This window comes from Stigmatopora argus, chromosome 8 (assembly GCF_051989625.1).
Source record: "Stigmatopora argus isolate UIUO_Sarg chromosome 8, RoL_Sarg_1.0, whole genome shotgun sequence".
Taxonomy (NCBI): domain Eukaryota; kingdom Metazoa; phylum Chordata; class Actinopteri; order Syngnathiformes; family Syngnathidae; genus Stigmatopora; species Stigmatopora argus.
The window spans coordinates 14,385,001-14,404,671 of NC_135394.1; the positions used below are offsets into that span (position 1 = coordinate 14,385,001).

Sequence of the window (19,671 nt, forward strand, 5' to 3'; positions counted from 1 at the left end):
GGTTTTCATCAATTTACTACATTCTTACAAATATACATTTTTTCTTTAATTCTGGATAGTGGCCACACTAAAGGCCCCACATCACATATTTTGACCTCAAATATCGCAGACAATGGACACAAGACAAAGGACTTAGACTAAAATTCCCATTCACCTGTTTTTTGGATTTATATCAAGCGGAGAGGAACTATTTTCACTGTGAGTACAGTATTTAAAGTAGTTACATTTTTAAATATATACATTGTATTTAAATATTAATACATTACATTATCCCTCGAATATCACAGACAATGAACCCACCGCCACAAGAAGACAAAGGACTTAGACTCAAATTCCCATTCACCTGTTTTTTTTTAAATTTATATCAAGCGGAGAACTATTTTCAGCAATTGATAGAATCTTGTTCAAGAGAATTCAAAAACCAACGATCAAGACTTGCACAGATCCATAACTATTGAAATTGTACCAGGAAACACCAGGTAAAACGTTGTGGTATTTCATCCCCATGCCATTAACTAGAGCAACTAGCCCGCCTGCTAACCATTTAACACCAAAGCATTTTACAGCAATTTAACCGAAAAACAACCTCATTAACCACGTCATTGGTCACTTCCTCAAAGCAGCTTTGAGGAAAATATTCTGAATATAAAATACGTATTTTTACAGGAAAAATGACTGTGTTGTGGTTCCGTGAAGTCCCATCTACCAAATTCAGTCAAATATCCCCCACGTGATAGAGCGCTTTTAAATGTTTATTAAACATGGCAGCACATATTCAGCCACTGGCTCAGACTACATGTACGTTGAAACACACGCTTCTGCTTATATAACCACACTGACTTGAGTCTCAACATGTTATATGTTAGCGAGAATAACACAGAAATGTAATGGCTGATACCAATAAATGTCATTGAATAGATATACAAACAGCTTTAAAGCCGTCATATCCGTGCAGAGTATACTGTACGCTCTGCTTTTGAAAAAGATATGGCTTAACGATAAGAACAGCGAAGGATTTAACTCAAATGTGACTCGACTTGACCACCTCATGACTTGAGTCAACATTACCTTGTGATTCTACTCAACAATCTCGTGACTCGACTTCCCGACAACAGATAAACTTTAACTCCGATCAAATGAAATAATCTGATTGAATGTGATGACGCCGTGAGCAACAACCATTCATTCACTGCCAGCTCTCCCCGTTTAAACGGATTTGACATTCATCGCAGTTACTGGAAACCAATGAGTTGAAAGTTTTTACCAACAAATCAAAGTGTAACTGAAAATTCGTCATCTGTCCACATGGAATTTACATCATACAATTAAAATATTATAATCTCTCACTTAGAACTTATGTTTTTGAAATTTGACTTACTGCCATCCATATTACAATATGTTAATATACTTGATGTAAAAAAATATATCTTTAACCAAACATATTTAAACTTTTCCCCAATGTAGCTGTTAAATGTACATAAATGATATGTACATACACATATTTTTGGTTATGGACTAACTGCATCTAACAGTGGCAGTGAGATATGCCATAAAATTGGACCGAATTGAATTCCTTCACTGTAACCATTTCGATGTAAGGATTTTTTCTGAATGTGTTAGTATTAAAATGTGAAATGTAACATTTTTTAGTTAAAAGCAGCAGAAATTAGCAGATTTATTATTGACCAAATCAGATCCTGCGTCAGCCAAGTGCATATGAAATAAAGCATGACCTTGGCGATTTCCAAATTGCCATATTTTCATTGGCTATTTCCAAATTGCCACATTTTCATTGGCTATTTCCAAATTGCCATATTAACATTGGCTGTTTCCAAATTGCCATATTTCCATTGGCGATTTCCAAATTGCCACAATTTCATTGGCTATTTACAAATTGCCACATTTTCATTGGCTATTTCAAAATTGCCACATTTTCATTGGCTATTTCCAAATTGCCACATTTTCATTGGCTATTTCCAAATTGCCACATTTTCATTGGCTATTTCCAAATTGCCACATTTTCATTGGCTATTTCTAAATTGCCACATTTTCATTGGCTATTTCTAAATTGCCATATTTAAATTGGTAATTTCAAGGTAAAAATCGATTCATCTTCCATCCTTAGTTGATGATACATTCTGTCATATTAAGGTTCAGTTGACGTCGTAACGATTAACACGAATAATTCAACTGCTGTCTAAAGCCAAATATGTTGAAAACCAGGAGGTCAACCTGGTGTGGAAGAAAGCCGCCATTGGACCGACGTGGAGGTCCTCGCGTTGCTGTGCGTCTGGGCTGACCAACGTGTCCGGGACAGCCTCAAGAGTACGCTACACAACAAGTACATCTTCCAGGAAATTTCCAGCAAGTTAGAACGCACCTTTGGCGTGGTGCGCAACTGGAAACAGTGCCGCACTAAATACAAGAACCTCAAATACGACTACAAGGTGGCCAAGAGCAACACCAGCAGTCCGGGGAAGTACATGAAGTTTTTTCACGAGGTGGAGGCCATTCTGCTGGACCGTGGGCTGGATGAGGTTTTGCTTGGGATGAAGAAGAAGTTTTATGACAAGGAGAAGCCGACAGCCGCTTTGGAGAGTGAGGTTGTCATCGAGATTGACCATTGTGAGTACGTCCTTTGCTTACTTTGTCTTGGGGGCAACAATAAGGCTTGGTTCAGACTCCGAGCTGGTCTAATTTCAATTGGATTCTTCCACAGATCTCATTTTTAAGGCTGTTTGACACCCATCTGAGCTTTTCAGACTGAGAAGAGTCCACCTCAGTATGTGGTTTCAATCCGTATTGCAAAAATTGGGATTTCCGTACTTGGTGACTATTCAGACGACAAAAAAACAAGCCAGTTTTCATCTGGGTGGGCTAAAAATCAGACTGGCTTCCAGTCTAAACAAGACCAAAGACTCCAAATGAAGGAAAACAGCAGCATCTAGTGAAATGTTAGCAAGTGGCATTGCGCCCAATCAGTCGGTGTGTCTTGTGTATGCACTAAATTCAAAATTCTGTAGATGTCGCTGTTTGGCGCTGACAGCTTGAATGTCTGGTACGTTGCTTACTGATGCGCTATATTTATATAATGAAAAGGCAGGAATTAACATAGTGAAAGGGGAAGTCAAATCTAGTATATAACGTGATTCACTATTTTTTTCTAGTGTTGCAATATCGGCACACGATACTGCAAAAGCGATTATATTTTTCCAAGTATTGGACTGTTTCAAATTTGGTCACACGATTAAATGGGAGCAAGTATTAACGCGTGTTTGCAGCACGTTGTCGGTTTTGTGTGGGTTTTTTTTTAAATCACGCTAAAAGACATGTTTTTTACACTAGCATTAGTTTATTTATTCCTCCGACAGGTACGGATCTGCCCCCCGTGGACCACCTCAACGTGGTCACGATGTCGGACGCGGGCCGAAACTGGAGCGACCACGAGGTACGAGCTCTTATCCAAGTGTGGTCCGACGAGCGGGTTCGCCGGCAGCTGGAGAGCTCCACCAGAAAGCGGGACGTTTTCACACAGATTTCCAACCGGCTGATGCAGCAAGGCATCGAACGCGACTGGAAGCAGTGTCACACCAAGTACAAAAACCTCATGTACCTGTACCGCTCGCTCCAGAAGGAAAAGGCGGACGACGGTGACCCTAAACGCCTCATGCGCTATTACAGCGAAGTGGATGCCATTATGAATCGCAGGGCTATGGGCTCGAGCGTTGAATCCGGCCAAATCGCAATGCTGGAGGGCGACACGTACGCCGCGATGGATCTCGAGGACAGAAATTGTCGGTCCGAGTCGGTTTCGCCGATACACCTTGGAGGGACGCCACAAGAAGATCAAGGACTGATAACAGGAAGAAGTCTCTACTTGGGCCAGTGGTACCCACCGGACCCTTTTTTAGGTACAACTAATCCTTTATTTCTTTTTATGTCGGCTTCATTGAGTTAGCACATATTAATAAACATTTATATTCAAGTAAATGAACATATACAGTCATACTTCTACTTACGAATGCCTCTAGGTACGAAAGTTTCAGGTTACAATTTTTGTATATGCAAATGAGGGACTCGAGTTACAAAAAATCCAAGTTACGAAATCCCCCAAAATGTAAATGCATTTCCTTATCCGTTATTTTATTTTGAATTTTCCTTATTAAGCGATTAAAAACTACAAATGCAATGTGGCACATATTTTCACACACAGGGCACACATAAAAGTCTAAAATGTACTACAAAGTGGACGGCACATTTTCATATGTTTTATTTATTTTAAGACATTAATAAATCATTTCCTTATAATTTTCTCTCATTTTTGAGTGCTTCCTCATATCTTTCATACAAAATTGGGACACTTTGACCAATTTTAAAGGGTTTAGTTGGTAGTTGTTTGAGGACCGTGGAACGAATTCGAGAATTTACATATAAAGTACACTGCTACTTACAAAATTTTCAAGTTACGGAAAAAGTTTTGGAACCAATTAATTTCGTAAGTAGAGGTACGACTGTATATGTAAATATGTAAGATTGTAGCCGAGGGCTAATTTCCATCTAGGTTGAAGATAAACGAAGACACATACTAGACACAGTTTTAGACGGCGTTGTGATGGCAGTTTTGTTTGGCTAACAGGCAGGCTTTAAGATGATTGGCCGAGAGGTTCAAAGACAGGAGCTCACATATGTTAATTGGTATTGAGTTCCAGGTATGTGCTTTGGCTGAATGCAGTCTTTTTGAAGGAAACTACACAGTCACCTCTAGAGCCAGCCCTTGTTGATTGATGTGTTGGAATTTTTTGTACGTATGTATGCTTCACTTAGAAATCGTCCTCTTTTATTTATCGATTGCAGAGCAAACTGAAAGCGGACCAACACACGGCGACACTTTGTCGACTGGCAAAGGGAGGAAAAGGAAGGCGGACGACGCAGGTTTGAAAAGTGTCCCAATTGCATAATTACTTCACATGACAAGCCACAAGCCTTTGTAATTCACGACTCCCGGGTCCCATGATTGGCCTCCTAATAAAATTAGTACAGATAGCAGTACATTTGTCACTGCGGATATGACCGACATGACGATTAAAAAAAAAATGCCATTGTCTTCTTATTCTCACAGCAAGTCACCTGACACCAGTGAAAAAAATTGTGGAAAATGTGAATATCAAACAAGAAGAAACTCACATTCCGATAATTGAAGTCCATTCGGTCTGCTCCTTGGCCAACCAAGATCCGGAGACAAAGGTAATTATTAAAATATTTATCATAATAAAAAAATAATGTTACGTTTGATATGTAGGATTATGGGTCAAAGCTAATTGGCTAAAGCTAACAATGGTACTACGTAGTGTGAAATGCATAGCACGTTACTTGTTCCTTGTGATGGGTTTAGGAAACATTTAAAGGAATTGGTTTGGTCAAGGGAACGAGTGGAAACGCATTCCTGATCTGGTTTTGTTTAGTAAAACGGTTCGTGGTAGATTTTTATGCATTAGAATTGCCCAGAGCGTCGATTTTCTTCCCACCCACAGTTTTTAGTGGTACATTCCGTGCTAGTTAGGAATGTTTCCAAAACATAGCATGCCTATGGCGTGTATGTTAATTGGAGAAAAAAAAGCACAATTATACTGTGTATGAGGTGACTGTCCCTTTAAGAATCATTTAAAGAGGCATTACAACATTTGGAGTTCAGAATAATTCAGATATTTTCATTACTTAAAAAATGTAACCATATTGTGTGAAATATTTATTGTTTTCAACCTTAAATTAGATTTATTTTTCAAGACCCACAAATTCAATAAACAAACAAAAAACTAACTAGCGGATACCAAATTTGAACACAAATACTGTGAGATTAGATCATTTTTTACCTTGTTAAGAGACCAAAACTGCACAAAGAAAAAGAAAACTAATTTAAAAGTCACTTCCAATTGCCAAAACTCTACAAACTTTTCCCACCTCAACGCCAGGTAGGCGGTCGTAGTCAAACCACATTCCTCCAATTTGAAAATACTAAAATAACAACGAAACAGTTCAGTTTTTGCACAAACTAAATTGTTTATAAACCCACGTGCCTCGTGTTACTTAAGACGGGGGTAAAACGCCACTTTTTTATATGGATACAACAACAAAAAGTTAAGTTTGCATTACCTGTGCTGCAAAGCTACCAGTCCGAGGGTGAGCACCTGAGCCACCTCCAGCTGGGTGGGCCACTCACCGGCCGCCACACAGCCGAAAACCCCGCACTCTTCGCCGATACCCGACTCCTCGAACTCCATCCCGCCGCTGGTTCTCGCTGCTAGCCCGTCGCTTCTTCTGTTAACCAAGTGTGCAATACGGCAATCTGCGCATGCGCACCAACTCAAGACTCCTGTTGCCAGAACACGTGCCGCAGCTTCCTACACGACACGGTCGATTAAAACGACAACAATAATGATAAAAATCACTTAAAGGTCATAAAAACACGCCAGGGCGGAGTTATAGACATTTTTTTTAAAAAAAAGTACACGTTTGCAGTTTTGCAACACACGAGCGCCATGATTTTTACATTTGGATTTCATTAAGCGTCGCATGTTATGAGAAGTTTGATAACAAATCACCTGTGTCAAATAAATCGATTCTGTCGAGCTGGCTTGTTGGCGTTTTGTCTTCGTATCACTCAAAAAGAAGAAAACAGTAGCATGTCATCAAAAAAGTTTTCTTTTTCGAGACAGTTAGCTTAGGGGCGTTGCCCTGATCACGTGGCGCTATACGCGCATGTGATTGGCCCGAGTGAGTGAGAGGAGAGTTGTAATTGGCTGTCAGAGCACGTAAGAAACGCGCTACTTCCGACTCTCATCCTCACTTGACAACTTTTTGCTTGTCTCCACTGCCTTTTGTGATTTATAAAAAATATTTCCGTGCAGTTTTGCAGCTCGTCGAAGAGAAACATGGCTTCCAAACAAGGTAAATTGCAATATTTTCAATGTTTTATTCTTATTAAAAACACCTTTTTTTATATGACTTCTCTGCTATTGTGTAATTGTTTTATTAGAGCTTAACATCGGGAAGAAACTGAACGAGGGCAAAACCAAGCAGATCTTCGAGATCGTGGATCAGCCCGGACTGGTTCTGGTGCAGTCCAAAGACCAGATCACCGCCGGGAATGCAGTGAGGAAAGACCAGATGGAGGGCAAAGCGGCCATCGCCAATAAAACGACGAGCTGCGTGTTTGGACTCTTGCAGGAATCTGGTGACTAACCACGAAACTGCATGCTTGTGCACTCACAATACTATGTTAATTCAAATATAGGCATAAATGTATGCCCATATTATCATATTGCATAGTGTTTTTCTGATGAAAACATTTCCAATCTGAAACATAACGCAAATTATAAATACTTGGTCTCTACACTAATGACCAAGTTTGTTTTAAAAATTTAATTTTATACATTTGAATGGTTGTAATAATTAATTACACATTTATTACCAAAAAGTTAAACCTAAAATTTAGAGGCAGTGATTCGTGCTTTAGTTTTACTGATCTACATTTTCAGAAACTTAAAAAAAAAAAAAAATTAGGATACAAAAATTTTAGAAGGGCTCTAAACTCCTTATTAGGAAAAAAGTGGATTCCAATCTGGAGTTTTGGTGGCCCAAAGTTTAATATTTGCAGTTGTACATTGCAAATTGACTCACAATAATGTAATTAACATTTTAATAATTTCACTTTTTCTCCTTTCAATCCACGGAATTAAAAATTACCGTATTTACACGACTATAAGGCGCACCGCATTAAAGGCACACCCTCAATGAATGACACATTTTAATTTTTTTTCCACATATAAAGTACACTGGATTATAAGGCACCCTGTCTATTTTGGAGAAAATTTAAGACTTGTGCGCCTTATAGTCGTGAAAATACGGTACTCCCTGCAGAATCAAGATTGTTCTCTGTAATCATTCATTCATTCATTTTCTGAACCACTTTATCCTCATTAGGGTCGCGGGGGTGCTGGAGCATATCCCAGCTGACTTCCGGCCAGAGACAGGGGAAACCCTGAATCGCTGGCCAGCCAATCGCAGGGCACAAGGACCAAATAAACACAGCAGTAGTAATGTTGTCATGTGTTGTGACATTAGCTTAATTCTTCACGTTGTTTCAATGAAAATCTTGCACATGAGCGCCTTGTGACTTGTAATGAAGCAGAAAGAAACTAAATGGATGTCATTTCCCTCATTTGCCTATTGTTTTGACTTTTTTTGTGCGTTTGTGTCCTCTCTTACCCTTCGTTGAAGGTATCAAGACGGCTTTTGTAAGGCAGCATTCGGACACGGCGTTTGTGGGGGCGCACTGCGAGATGATTCCCATCGAATGGGTGTGCCGCCGGGTTGCCACCGGGTCCTTTCTAAAGAGGAACCCAGGAGTGAAGGAGGGTTACCGCTTCTCCCCACTCAAGATGGAGATTTTCTTCAAAGTGAGTCAACATTCAATCCAATGGCGGTGAACTGTGAAGTACAGAAAAAGTATTTTCCAGTACAAATGGTAGCTATAATAGCATGCATCTAATCTTAAAATGTTCTTTATTATTAGAAATTGAAAAATCAGGAAAATCACTCATTATTAATTTTAACAGGCATTTGTTAAATTCCTTTACAGTTTTGACAAGGCATATTTTTGCTGGAATCATTACTAGAATAATCACAATGTTACTCTATAGATACTCAAAAATACCTGATACCATTTTTATTTTTTATTTATTTTTTTAATAAAAAGGAAAGTGCAAAAAAAAAATCTGACACCCTCAAATTTCTCCAATGATGAATTTTCAGTGGACTGTGGTAGTGCCCAAAAATATGTAACCAATCAGAATATACAAGGTTAATCTACACAGTCTTCCCTCGATTATTGCAATTTCACTTATCGCAAATTCACTTCTTTGCGATTTTTTTTCTGCTATTAATTATTATTATTATTTAAAGTTCATAGATATGTCAATCCATGCTGAAACTTGTAAGTGGAAGCCACTTTTGCTACCAGGACTCAGCACTGAAGAGAAAGGGGAAAAAAGTAGTTATAATAGGGGTGACCCTACTTTGCGATTTTTCAATTATCGCGGCCATGTTTGTTCTACATTAACCGTGATATTCGAGGGATTACTATACTCAAATATTAGCTGGATACATATTAAAACAGTTCATATTAGCTGAGTATAGTTAGGTTTGCACTCAAATATTGCATCCGCACTCAAATTTCAGTATAGATACTTTTGACAACCCCGAGCAAAATGGTGCCTTAATTCAAAGCATTACCATGTGGTCTTCCAGGATGATGCCAACAATGACCCTCAATGGTCGGAGGAGCAGCTGCTGGAGGCCAAGTTCTGCCTGGCCGGTCTGGCCATCGGACGCTGCGAGGTGGACATCATGAACCGAAGCACCGTGGCCATCTTTGAAATCCTGGAGAAGGCCTGGGCCACGCAGAATTGCACGCTGGTTGACATGAAGGTGGGTGGAAGCATCTTTTTGGGGGGTTACCCCGGGTACCTTGAGGGTGTACATGGTTTTAATTTTTCTTTTGGGGATTTTTTTCATAAAATGTTGGGTCGGTGGGGGGCTTAAATTCAAGCAATTGGTGTAAATATGTATTTTGAGTTAATGGTTGAGTTTTTTTTAAATGAAATTTGGCGATCAGAATTTGGTTGTATGAATTTTTTTTGTATTTGTTGGGATGTTGTGACTGATAAATTGGCTTTTTTTTTTTTTTTTTAAATAGGCAGTTGTGTGTGTGTATATAACACTTTTTTGCGAAGTAATTTTTGGTCAATTGTGTGCATTTTAGGGTTTCTTTTTTTGTGTGGAATTTCTGTGACAGATTATTTTGGGACGTGGAATTGGGCAATTGTGGTGGGTGGAAGCATCTTTTTTTGGCTTTTTTAGTTGTGGTGTGTGTGTTGAGGAGTTTCAGGGAGTTTTTTTTTTTTTAAAATAATTTATTTATTTTTATATTGGTTGGGTAACATTTTTGAGTTAGAGGGTATAATTTTTTTTTTGAGTGTAGCCTCTCCAAATGGGTGAATTTCTCCCCTACTGGCGAAGCACAATTACAATTTCATTTTTTTTAATTATACTATTTTGTTGGCTTGACAGATTGAGTTTGGGGTGAACATAAAGACTCAGGAGATTGTCCTGGCCGATGTGATCGACAACGATTCGTGGCGGCTGTGGCCAGCTGGAGATAGGAGCCAGCAAAAAGATAAGCAGGTTTGTCTTATATCTACAAAAAAAAATCTGATCACATCACTAAACCAAGGACTTTGCTTCTGTCTCCAGGTGTACCGAGACCTCAAAGAGGTGACCCCGGAGGCCATGCAAATGGTTAAAAGAAACTTTGAGTGGGTTTCTGAAAGGGTTAAGGTACAGCCAATGTTTTTTTTAACCACCGTGAAATTGAAAATGTTTTTCTGATATTACTACTGTTTTGAATTTCAATTGGTCATGTCCAATCTATTTAAAGTGGGAAGGTCAGCCATTCCAGCAGTGCTAATAGCCGATAAGGTAGAAAAGTGTTCTTCCTCTGGCCGAGACGCAGTTGTAGACGACAGATCTATTTTGAAGTGGGAGGGTTGGCAGCCTTGTTCCCTCTAATTTTTTGTTTGTCTGGGCAGAAAGACAACCTCCCTGAGCACACGGAGTACCGGTGTGAGCAACATCATCATTGCTCGCTATGGGCACACACCAGTATCACACTTGCCATAAGCAGGTGTATGTCTACTACACATAAATGAGTATTAGTAATAATAAAATGTAATGATTAATATCTATGAATGGGCGGACCGACGGATGAATGGTTCCCGCGTCGGCCTCACAGCTAAAAAAAAAAAGAGATTTTTTTGTGTGCGCTCCATATGATTTGATGTGCGCAGAGAAGACGAGAGTAGTGCGCAATTGCGCACGCGCGCAGCTTAGAGGGAACATTGGTTGGCAGCAAATGAAAAAAAAATCATTTTCGCACAATGACCAACATTAAGTTGAAAAGTGTCTAACCAATCTATGGTAGCAATTACTTCACTGGAGTATGCAGTAATTTAGTGTTAAACGATTTTTTTTCTCAAAAATGGCTGATATTGGTTGAAAAATTATTAAACATGCTATCTGTTGGCTCACCATAGCTTCTGCTGGAGTCCAAGTCCAGTGGCAGAGTGGTGGTCCTGATGGGCTCCACTTCGGACTTGGCTCACTCCGAGAAGATCAAAAAGGCCTGCACTTCCTACGGGATTCCTTGCGTGCTGCGAGTCACCTCGGCGCACAAAGGCCCGGACGAGACGTTGCGCATTAAAGCGGAATACGAAGGTTGGTGTCGTCCTATCAAAATTGCAGAGAGTGGCTATCAAGGGTGCTTGGAAATAATTTTCAGTTTTACACTTATAAATGTATACAGTAATCCCTCGATTATGGAAAATTCACTACTTAGTGATTTTTTTTTCTGCTATTAATTATTATTATTTTTCAAACTTCGGTGCTGAGTCCTTGTAGCAACTCCGCTTGCGAGTTTCAACGTGAATTTTCACGTTTTTCTGAACTTGGACAAAAATAATATATTTTTTAATAATAATACTACCTTGCGATTTTTTTGATTATCGCGGCCATGTCTTGTGTACATTAACCGCGATATTCGAGGGATTACTGTACTTAACTTTATATTGGAATCATTTTTTTTCAATCATTTTTTTTACCTAGGTCTACAATGTCCTCTGTGTCTGTCTTGCTACTGCAACCAAGAAATTTCCCGAATACGGGATGAAATAAACTTCTAACCTAAAACAGGTGACGGGATTCCAACCGTGTTCGTGGCGGTTGCCGGCCGTAGTAACGGCCTGGGCCCGGTGATGTCGGGTAACACCGCTTACCCGGTCATTAATTGCCCGCCGATCACACCTGACTGGGGCTCCCAGGATGTCTGGTCTTCACTCCGTCTGCCAAGTGGTTAGTCTAAATTTAAAATCGTTACCATTGGGAAAACGACGGACAACTCACGAAAAGCTTCTCTTTTTTTGTCAGGTTTGGGCTGTTCCACTATTCTTTCCCCCGACGCGGCCGCTCAGTTCGCGGCTCAAATTTTCGGGCTGACCAATCACCTGGTGTGGTGCAAGTTGAGGGCTTCCATGCTCAACACCTGGGTGGGCCTCAAGGTGGCTGACAAGAAGCTCCAGGCTTGCACTCTCTAAGTTGATGCCACAAAGTCATCATCATCTGCATCTTCGTCTTCTTGGCAAGAAAATAATCTGTCCTTGAATCATTCCAATAAAACATTAACAGCCATTGATTGATTGGTGTCCAATTCACTTCGACTGAGAGGACTAGTTTTGAATGCTCTTGTTTACAATAGAAATATTTTGTTTTGTCCATTTCTACTTGGACCAGTAGGTGGTAGTACTAACTCACCAAAAATGGCAGCATCGGTTGGTTTCAGAAGACTACATGAACATTTTACATCCTCTATACGCATTTGAAATATTTCAACCCACACAAATGTAGTATACCAAATAAGATTTTTTTTTTTTTTTTAAATAAGGACTCAAGTGGACTATAAACATGACATTAGCAATTCTACAAGTTCCCTCTTTTGAGGACAGCCTATAATTATTTTCCTGATAGTTTTACCATTCTATACAAATGTTCTAAAAGGCTCTGAAAATTGGGTTTAGCTTTAAAAATGTCACACCTACACTATGCAAAGTCTGAATAATTAATAATTTGAACAGAAATGGACAGTGTATGCATATACATACAGTTGAGACCAGAATGTTACCTAAATTGTGCAAAAAAAAAATTTTTTTGACTCACTCTCAAGTCAAATCAGACCAAACCTCTCATTTTTCAGGTCAGGCACGATTACTGAAATGCTCCACTAACAACATACACCTACAACACTAAATGCTTACCATTTTTTCCTGCATTTTGCTACAAAGGACGGGTTAAATGACCTGTAATGTACCAAAAATCCTGGTGCATGTGTGTGGGTGGAGGAAGTGGGAAGATGGCCTATGAGTGCCAAAACAGAATAAGAAGAGGAGGAAGAAACTGCTGGCTAAAATTACCAATGCATAACAACAGCAGCAGAAGAGGAGGAGGTTTAAAAAAAACAACTAAAAGAAAAAAAAAACATCCGTGACATGACATCAGTGCAAAAATGTGTTATGATGGCTCGCCGTCTCCCTGGCGACCGTAACGTGGCAACAATGCAACCGCATCCAACAATGCCCATTTAGTTTCATCCCATACGGATGCTATTTTATCTCTTCGCTTACTATTCCGTGATTCCCCCCCATCGCCACGGCGACCACAATGAGAGTAAATGAATCATCGGCGTGGTATCCCTCCTCTGTAATGACTTCTGAGTAAGCAGAGTCAAAAGCATTGCTGCGCTGTAACGGAGATAAGTGAGGCAGATTTATTGCTAAAAAAAAAGCCTTTTATTCACATTTATGTGTCACGACGACAGCAGCCTATTTACACAAATGTATCATTCTGTGGGGTTTTGTACATTTGTTTGTTGTTGTTATTTGTGCACTTCCCTACTTTTTTATGCGATTGACTATTTATTATGATAACTACTTATTTATTTATTGTTATTTGTGCACTTTGTGAAGTTTTATATCTCACTATACTTGTATAATTTTTCATTTTTCACTAAATTTATTGCCTTTTAAAAATGACGTTCACCGTTTTGCTTTTATATAATATTGTATATTGGAAAATGAAAGAAGAGTGCTACAATTTGGCACACTGTTGTAATTTTATTTGACATAAACTGATAAAATTTTTGTATTTACTCCGACTTATGAGTAAAAACTACCCGAAATTAGCAATGCTACAATAAGGTTAGCATGTGCTAACACTTTTCCAACTGCGAAACCCGAAAAAGTCTTTGATTTTCCTCATTTAGCACCGCGTCTTAAATCTTTTTAGAGTAAGAAAAGAAATGTAAAGATTATCTAGAAATAAATCATACTATCAGATTTTAGTCCACATTAACATTGGAAAACAAATGATGGACAGATTGCCACAAATCTAGCTAGCATTTCAACAGTGGATTTTTACGTTATCGTTGTAAAGACATTATACATTATTTCAACTAGAGGCGCTTATCCTATCGCAAACTGCTCCAGAAGCCTAACTTTTAAATGTCCAGCTATTAAAACAACGTCGACACCCCTAATTTAGTCATCACAGTGCCCCCAAGTCGTGACAAGAGTGCGACTTCTGCCGGAGGAACCTGCCGGCCTCGCCTCGCTCGCGCTGGTAGCGAGGAACCAGGCTGGACAGGAAGCGCTTGGCGCGCGAGGTGATGCTCTCCAGCGGCCCCCCGGCGCCCACTTCCTCCGGGCTAGCGCCCGGGGGCCACGGAGGCTGGCCCCGCGCTAGCCGCACGGCGCTCTCCAGGAGTTCCGTGGTGCGGTGGTCTAGAGAGGCCGAAATCTCCAGATAGAGGCAGTTGAAGAGGGCGGCGCTGGACATGGCCTCTAAAGGGTGAAAACCCAAAGGAGGAATTACAGCTCTAGCTTTGCCTTGAGATATGAGCAGTGGTGGACCATCAGGGCCTGCAAGGCCTTCTAAAATAGTTTTTGAGGGTTGGATTGATTCAGACATAGCACTGAAGGCGTCGGTTTGAAATTCACGGCCCGCCACTGGATATGAGTGTCTTTACTTGAGAGTTTTTGAAAGATAGCAGCTGATATGTGAAATAAAACGCCCATTTTGTGATGAAAGACCACAGTAGAACTGCCTTAACAACTATCAGGATCATAGATGTCAAAATATTTTTTTAATGTGTTTATTTTTTCTCTATTTTGGAATATATGACCGTATCAACCGTATTGTCTTGCGTTATGTCGTTTCGTTTTTGTCACCTTGCAGTTTTGTGCATCTCAAGCCTAATTTGTGCAAATATAAGTCATACCCTTGATTCAGTCCTCATTTTTTTGTTATAAATACGGCATTTATGCGAGAAAATACGGTAGTTATCTGGGATCCCCCGGTAGGTTTTTTTAGTAAGTAATACTGTCTTACCATTCTTCATCTTTTTTGCTATTTAGTAATGATGTATTGAATCATAGTTAAGCATCATTATGATACATATCAGGCAAGAAGAAAATGATATGGTTAAGTAACATTAGTTAGCATTAGCATCTGTCAACAAAACAGTTGTTGAAAAGACAATAGCCTTAAAAAAATAAATTTAAAAAATCAACAAAAGGTCAAAAAGAAACCTATATAAATTGCACTTTTATTAGTATTAGTAGCATAGCCAGCCAAACCAAGAAAAAAAGTGCAATTTATAGTCCAGAAAATACGGTAATTAATCTATCCTAATAAACCCTCTTACTTAGAAATGAAATATTTGACACCAAAACAATATTTTTTATCCTCGTAAAAATATCAAATTGGTCAATTTATGAAAAAAAAGCTCCCCTTAAACTATGAAAAGCCAATCTGACCTTGTGATGAGACTTCCCGTGAGCGAACCAAGTCGCTTTTGTTGCCCACGAGGATGATGGGAGTCTGCGGCTGTGTCTCCCGGAGGAGGAGGCGGAGCTGCGCCGTACGGTGGAAACTGCGTCGGTCGGTCACCGAGAACACCAACGCGCACACCTCGCAGCGTAGCGCCGACAGGTCCTGACAACAAACAGATGTGTCAAACCGACGGCCCATGGACTGGAAGTGGCCCGCTAGGGCATCCGATCCGGCCCTGCCTGATTTTGTGGCTCATTCATACTGTGGATAGAGAATTAAAAATGAGATTATTTTTCAACTCGGGCGCTGTCAAACTCGAATTTTGAAAAACAATGGCAGCCAATGAGTTAACAAGGAACCTTAAAATGCTTCAAAACCAAGAGAGTCACCTGGAAATGCCCCAAAAATGAGCAGTAAGCGACCAACACACAGGAAGCAGCCTGGAAATTTCCTCAAAATCAAAACCTGGATTAAACTAAGAATTTGGATGAGAAATGAAAATCTGAAAATAAATTTAAAACCCAATTATTTGTGTTGTTGGTGCCAAACTCCCACTGGAATCACACACACACTCATGTAGTAGTCATTTCGCACATCTGTGGCCACCCCCCCCACACATACACACACAATCACACACAAACACACACTTGCGTCGTGCCTGAGGGAAAATCGGGGAACAAAACAATTGGATAATGAACTCACTTGGGTTGTCACGACCGTGCTATTATTTTGAAAGCAGGAAGATTCATTTGGCTTCTTTGTAACACGCGCTTAATGTTGTCAAAAATGTGAAGATCTTTTTATATAAATATATAAATACATATACATAAATATATATACTTGGATAGGCCTCATAAGGATGAAGTGGATCAGAAAATTAGATGAGATTGGGATATATGTACATATATATATTTATTTACATTTAAATACATACATATATATACACACACACATATATATATATATATATATATATACACTTATATACATATATACACATACATATACATACATATATATACACATATACATACATATACATATACATACATATATATATACATACATACGCATATACATATATATACATATATACATATACATACATATACACACATACATACATACATACATACATACATATATATATATATATACATATATATATATGAATATATATTTATATATACATATATATACACACATACACACATATATACACACACATATATAAAATTCAAATATTTTTTTATGGTCAAAATAATGTGAATTTTCACAATAGTTGGTATTTCATTGATACAGATGATATTGAATTTTGTTTGGAATAGATTTTGATTAAAATTTAACATTTTTACTTGGAAAAAGCCTCTTCAAACTAGTTTTTAAATATATATATATAAATTAGCCTGAGTTGTTTAATTGAAAATACATGTAAAGAAAAGGGAGAATTATTTACAAACTAAATTATACCAAATCAGTTTAAATTAGAAGAAAATATTTTGGAAAAAAAAATCACAATCAACTCTGTACCTTTGAAAGTGATTTAAGTAGATTTTTTTCTTGATATAGAAAAACCTGTATTTTTATTAAAGCATTTTTTTTTCCTTGGTAAAAATAACAAAAATGTGCAATTTCAACAGGCAAAAGTTTGGGCACCCTTGCTGTATTTTTAAACATAAAAAGAGAGAAAAAGAAATAAGGAGTGGTGCATTTTCTTACGTGTCTCCAGTTGTCATAAATAACGATGGCGCTCTCCTCGTCGTCCACGGTAACCAAGGTCACGTGCCCCTCCCCTGCGGACGAGCGTGATCAGTTACCTCCGAGAAAGACGACGGGTCGCCTACGAACATATCAAAATCAACAACCTTCAAAATCCACCGATGCCGTCCTGTCTCCGTCCCCCAGAAAGGCGAAGGCCAACGCCGACTTCCCCACGCCGTTCTGGCCCAGCAGGGCGATCCTCAAGGGGGCGTCGGGGTCGGGCTTGCCCGCCGCCTCCGCCATCTGCGTCCCGTCGTCCGGGGCCGGGCTGAAGAGGAGCGGCGGTGGCGGCGGGGCCCCGCAGGCGGCGTCCGAGGACCAGTCGGCGTCATCGCGAACGGCCTCCTCGCGCCGGAGTTGGTGCTTGATGGGCAGTGGCGTGCTGCCTCGACGCACGTTCGGCGTGCTAGCCAGGGTCATGGGGTCGCGCTGGAAAATGTGGTCCATATTTGGCAAGGATTATTTTTCATGGACAAATGCGGGTGTTCAAACCGTGCTTGCGTCTCTAAACGATTGCAGTATTGGCTCGGAGTTCTGGGACCACAGGTTCGAACCCGGGTCGGTCCTCACTGGGTGGAGTTTGCCTGTTCTCCCCGTGCTTGCGTGGGTTTTCTCTGGCGACTCCGGTTTCCTCCCACATTCCAAAAACATCCATGCTAGGCTAATTGTATGCTAAATTGCCCCTAGGTATGAAGGGTTGTCCCCCTACCGGTACCTGTAATTAGCTGGGATAGGCTCCAGCACCCCCGCGACCTTTGTGAGGGTTAAAAAAAATGTATGAATGAATTGTAGTATTTTTCCCGCTCATGAGAAATTAGAATAATTTGACTCCTGTCCGATCCAATAAGTTTTTTTTTTCTGATGCCCATATTTTTAGACGATTAAATATAACGCAAAATAAAAATGTAACCAGTCAATCATAAATCGCTTGGTTTGTATTAAAGTCAGGAAATACTTTGTTTGCAATATTTCATGACGATCTGTTAGTTTGATTAGTTTCCAAAGAGATGTAGCCCCACTCAGACCATTTCCATTCCCAGACGTATATTCTTTATCCTCTGCCATGAGTCAATTTTGCAATTTCCCCCTTTTTAACATAGACACAGCCCAAGAGAAGAGTAAAATAGATTTGTATTAAAGTCAAGAAATACTCTGAAATACTACTGAGCCCCACTCAGACAATTTCCATTCCCAGAAGTATATTCTTTATCCTCTGCCGAGTCAATTTTGCAATTTCCCCCTTTTTAACATAGACACAGCCCAAGAGAAGAGTATAATAGATTTGTATTCAAGTCAGGAAATACTTTGAAATACTACCTGAGCCCCACTCAGAAAATTTCCATTCCCATGCGTATATTCTTTATCCTCTGCCATGAGTCAAAATTGCAAATTTGCAGTATGCGGTTGATTTCCCCCCTTTTTAACATAGACAAAGAGAAGAATATAATAGAGTGCTTACCTTGAGGGTCTCCTCCTCGGTCTTGAGTCCGTCTTGGGGCACATCTGTCGGCATCTGCAAGCTGAGAAACGACGCTCGCTGGATGAGGGGCTCAGCGGGTGGAAAAAAGAGAGAATCCAGAAGCCCAACCCCCTCGATCCACCTTGGCCCACTCTTCCGCCCACCCACTCGCCGAGCACCTGAGCCCTCCTCACCTGTCACGAGGATCTCTGCAACTCCGACGAGATGAGAGCGATATATTTCTCTCTCTCTCTCTCCTTCTCTTAATCGTTCTCTCTCACTTGCAGTACAAAAAAGTCCCGCTAGAGAGCAGCAAAGCACAATCTTGTCATGATAAACAGGCGATTGTTTTGTGGTGATTCCAGTTTTACATTCCATCTAACAGTGATGTTATTTCTTTAAAAAAACATGTATTTCAAGGTAAGTTTTTGGGAATTGTGTTTATGTGCATATTTTCTTTTGCTAACGTTAGCTTCTTAGAATAGCAAATGCTTTTACACGCTTGTTATTCATTTCAATACACTAGTCAATTATTTTCTTATCATTTTAAGTCATTTTTGGGGTGTTTCTCACACTTTCATACAAAATTGGGACATTTTGATCATTTTTTAAAGGGTTTAGTTGCTAGTTTTTCTCAGCACCGTGTAACGAACGTGAAAATTTACATAAAATATTCAGCTCTATTTAAAAAAAAAATCACATTACAAACCAATTCATTTCGTAAGTAGAGGTACCATATTCAGATTTGACAAAATACAACTACAAGAGGAATAAAAGTCAAGTTGGAATCTCCTTACAAATGTGGTCATATATCGACATTATATTAATATCGATACCATCAATCGATCCACACGTGACTATAATCCAGAATGTGGACACGCGCTGTAGTCGGAATGTAACGTGGCTGTGCGAGAGACAAACACACACATACATACACACACACCCACACCCACACA

The 19,671-nt window shown here is 39.6% G+C and overlaps 3 protein-coding genes across 9 annotated transcripts in view; 1 reads left to right on the plus strand and 2 right to left on the minus strand.

The window, feature by feature from the left end:
* The window catches only part of ppat (phosphoribosyl pyrophosphate amidotransferase), a 14,934-nt gene extending 8,185 nt beyond the window's left edge, over positions 1-6,749 (minus strand). Inside the window, exons 1-2 of the mRNA XM_077606995.1 lie at positions 6,600-6,749; positions 6,151-6,398 (exon numbers count right to left, since the gene is read on the minus strand). Coding sequence (XP_077463121.1) covers positions 6,151-6,278 — 128 coding nt within the window. The 5' untranslated portion in view covers positions 6,279-6,398; positions 6,600-6,749. The remainder of the gene's footprint in view (positions 1-6,150; positions 6,399-6,599) is intronic.
* paics (phosphoribosylaminoimidazole carboxylase, phosphoribosylaminoimidazole succinocarboxamide synthetase) overlaps positions 1-12,304 on the plus strand; it is a 13,738-nt gene extending 1,434 nt beyond the window's left edge. The window contains exons 2-16 of one of the 7 annotated variants that reach the window (XM_077606993.1): positions 2,224-2,629; positions 3,352-3,448; positions 3,536-3,594; positions 3,709-3,911; positions 4,855-4,932; positions 5,120-5,244; positions 6,906-6,945; positions 7,034-7,231; positions 8,278-8,456; positions 9,307-9,486; positions 10,129-10,242; positions 10,312-10,395; positions 11,151-11,331; positions 11,806-11,964; positions 12,040-12,304. In XM_077606993.1, the coding sequence (XP_077463119.1) occupies positions 2,224-2,629; positions 3,352-3,448; positions 3,536-3,594; positions 3,709-3,911; positions 4,855-4,932; positions 5,120-5,244; positions 6,906-6,945; positions 7,034-7,231; positions 8,278-8,456; positions 9,307-9,486; positions 10,129-10,242; positions 10,312-10,395; positions 11,151-11,331; positions 11,806-11,964; positions 12,040-12,206 (2,270 nt within the window). In that variant the 3' untranslated portion in view covers positions 12,207-12,304. Of the gene's footprint in view, positions 1-2,223; positions 2,630-3,351; positions 3,912-4,854; positions 4,933-5,119; positions 5,245-6,905; positions 6,946-7,033; positions 7,232-8,277; positions 8,457-9,306; positions 9,487-10,128; positions 10,243-10,311; positions 10,396-11,150; positions 11,332-11,805; positions 11,965-12,039 lie in introns of those variants that run through there. The other 6 variants (XM_077606990.1, XM_077606992.1, XM_077606991.1 and 3 more) reach the window with 6 other exon arrangements.
* Positions 12,305-13,765: 1,461 nt separating this feature from the next.
* LOC144078925 (GTP-binding protein REM 2-like) lies at positions 13,766-18,945 on the minus strand. Its single transcript, XM_077607388.1, has 6 exons — positions 18,910-18,945; positions 18,716-18,776; positions 17,361-17,685; positions 17,215-17,288; positions 15,480-15,657; positions 13,766-14,504 (listed from the first exon to the last, which is right to left on the minus strand). Exons 2-6 carry the CDS (start codon positions 18,767-18,769, stop codon positions 14,209-14,211), a joined length of 927 nt encoding a protein of 308 aa, XP_077463514.1. The 5' UTR covers positions 18,770-18,776; positions 18,910-18,945; the 3' UTR covers positions 13,766-14,208.
* Positions 18,946-19,671: the final 726 nt, after the last annotated feature.

Excerpts from the sequence above, each read along its gene's own strand:
- LOC144078925 (XM_077607388.1), bottom strand. The coding sequence starts at position 18,769 with ATGCCGACAGATGTGCCCCAAGACGGACTCAAGACCGAGGAGGAGACC. Across the intron at positions 17,289-17,360 it reads GGCATCGGTGGATTTTGAAG|GGGAGGGGCACGTGACCTTG; the intron begins GTTGTTGATTTT and ends GCTCGTCCGCAG. Across the intron at positions 15,658-17,214 it reads TTTATGACAACTGGAGACAC|GACCTGTCGGCGCTACGCTG; the intron begins GTAAGAAAATGC and ends GTTTGTTGTCAG.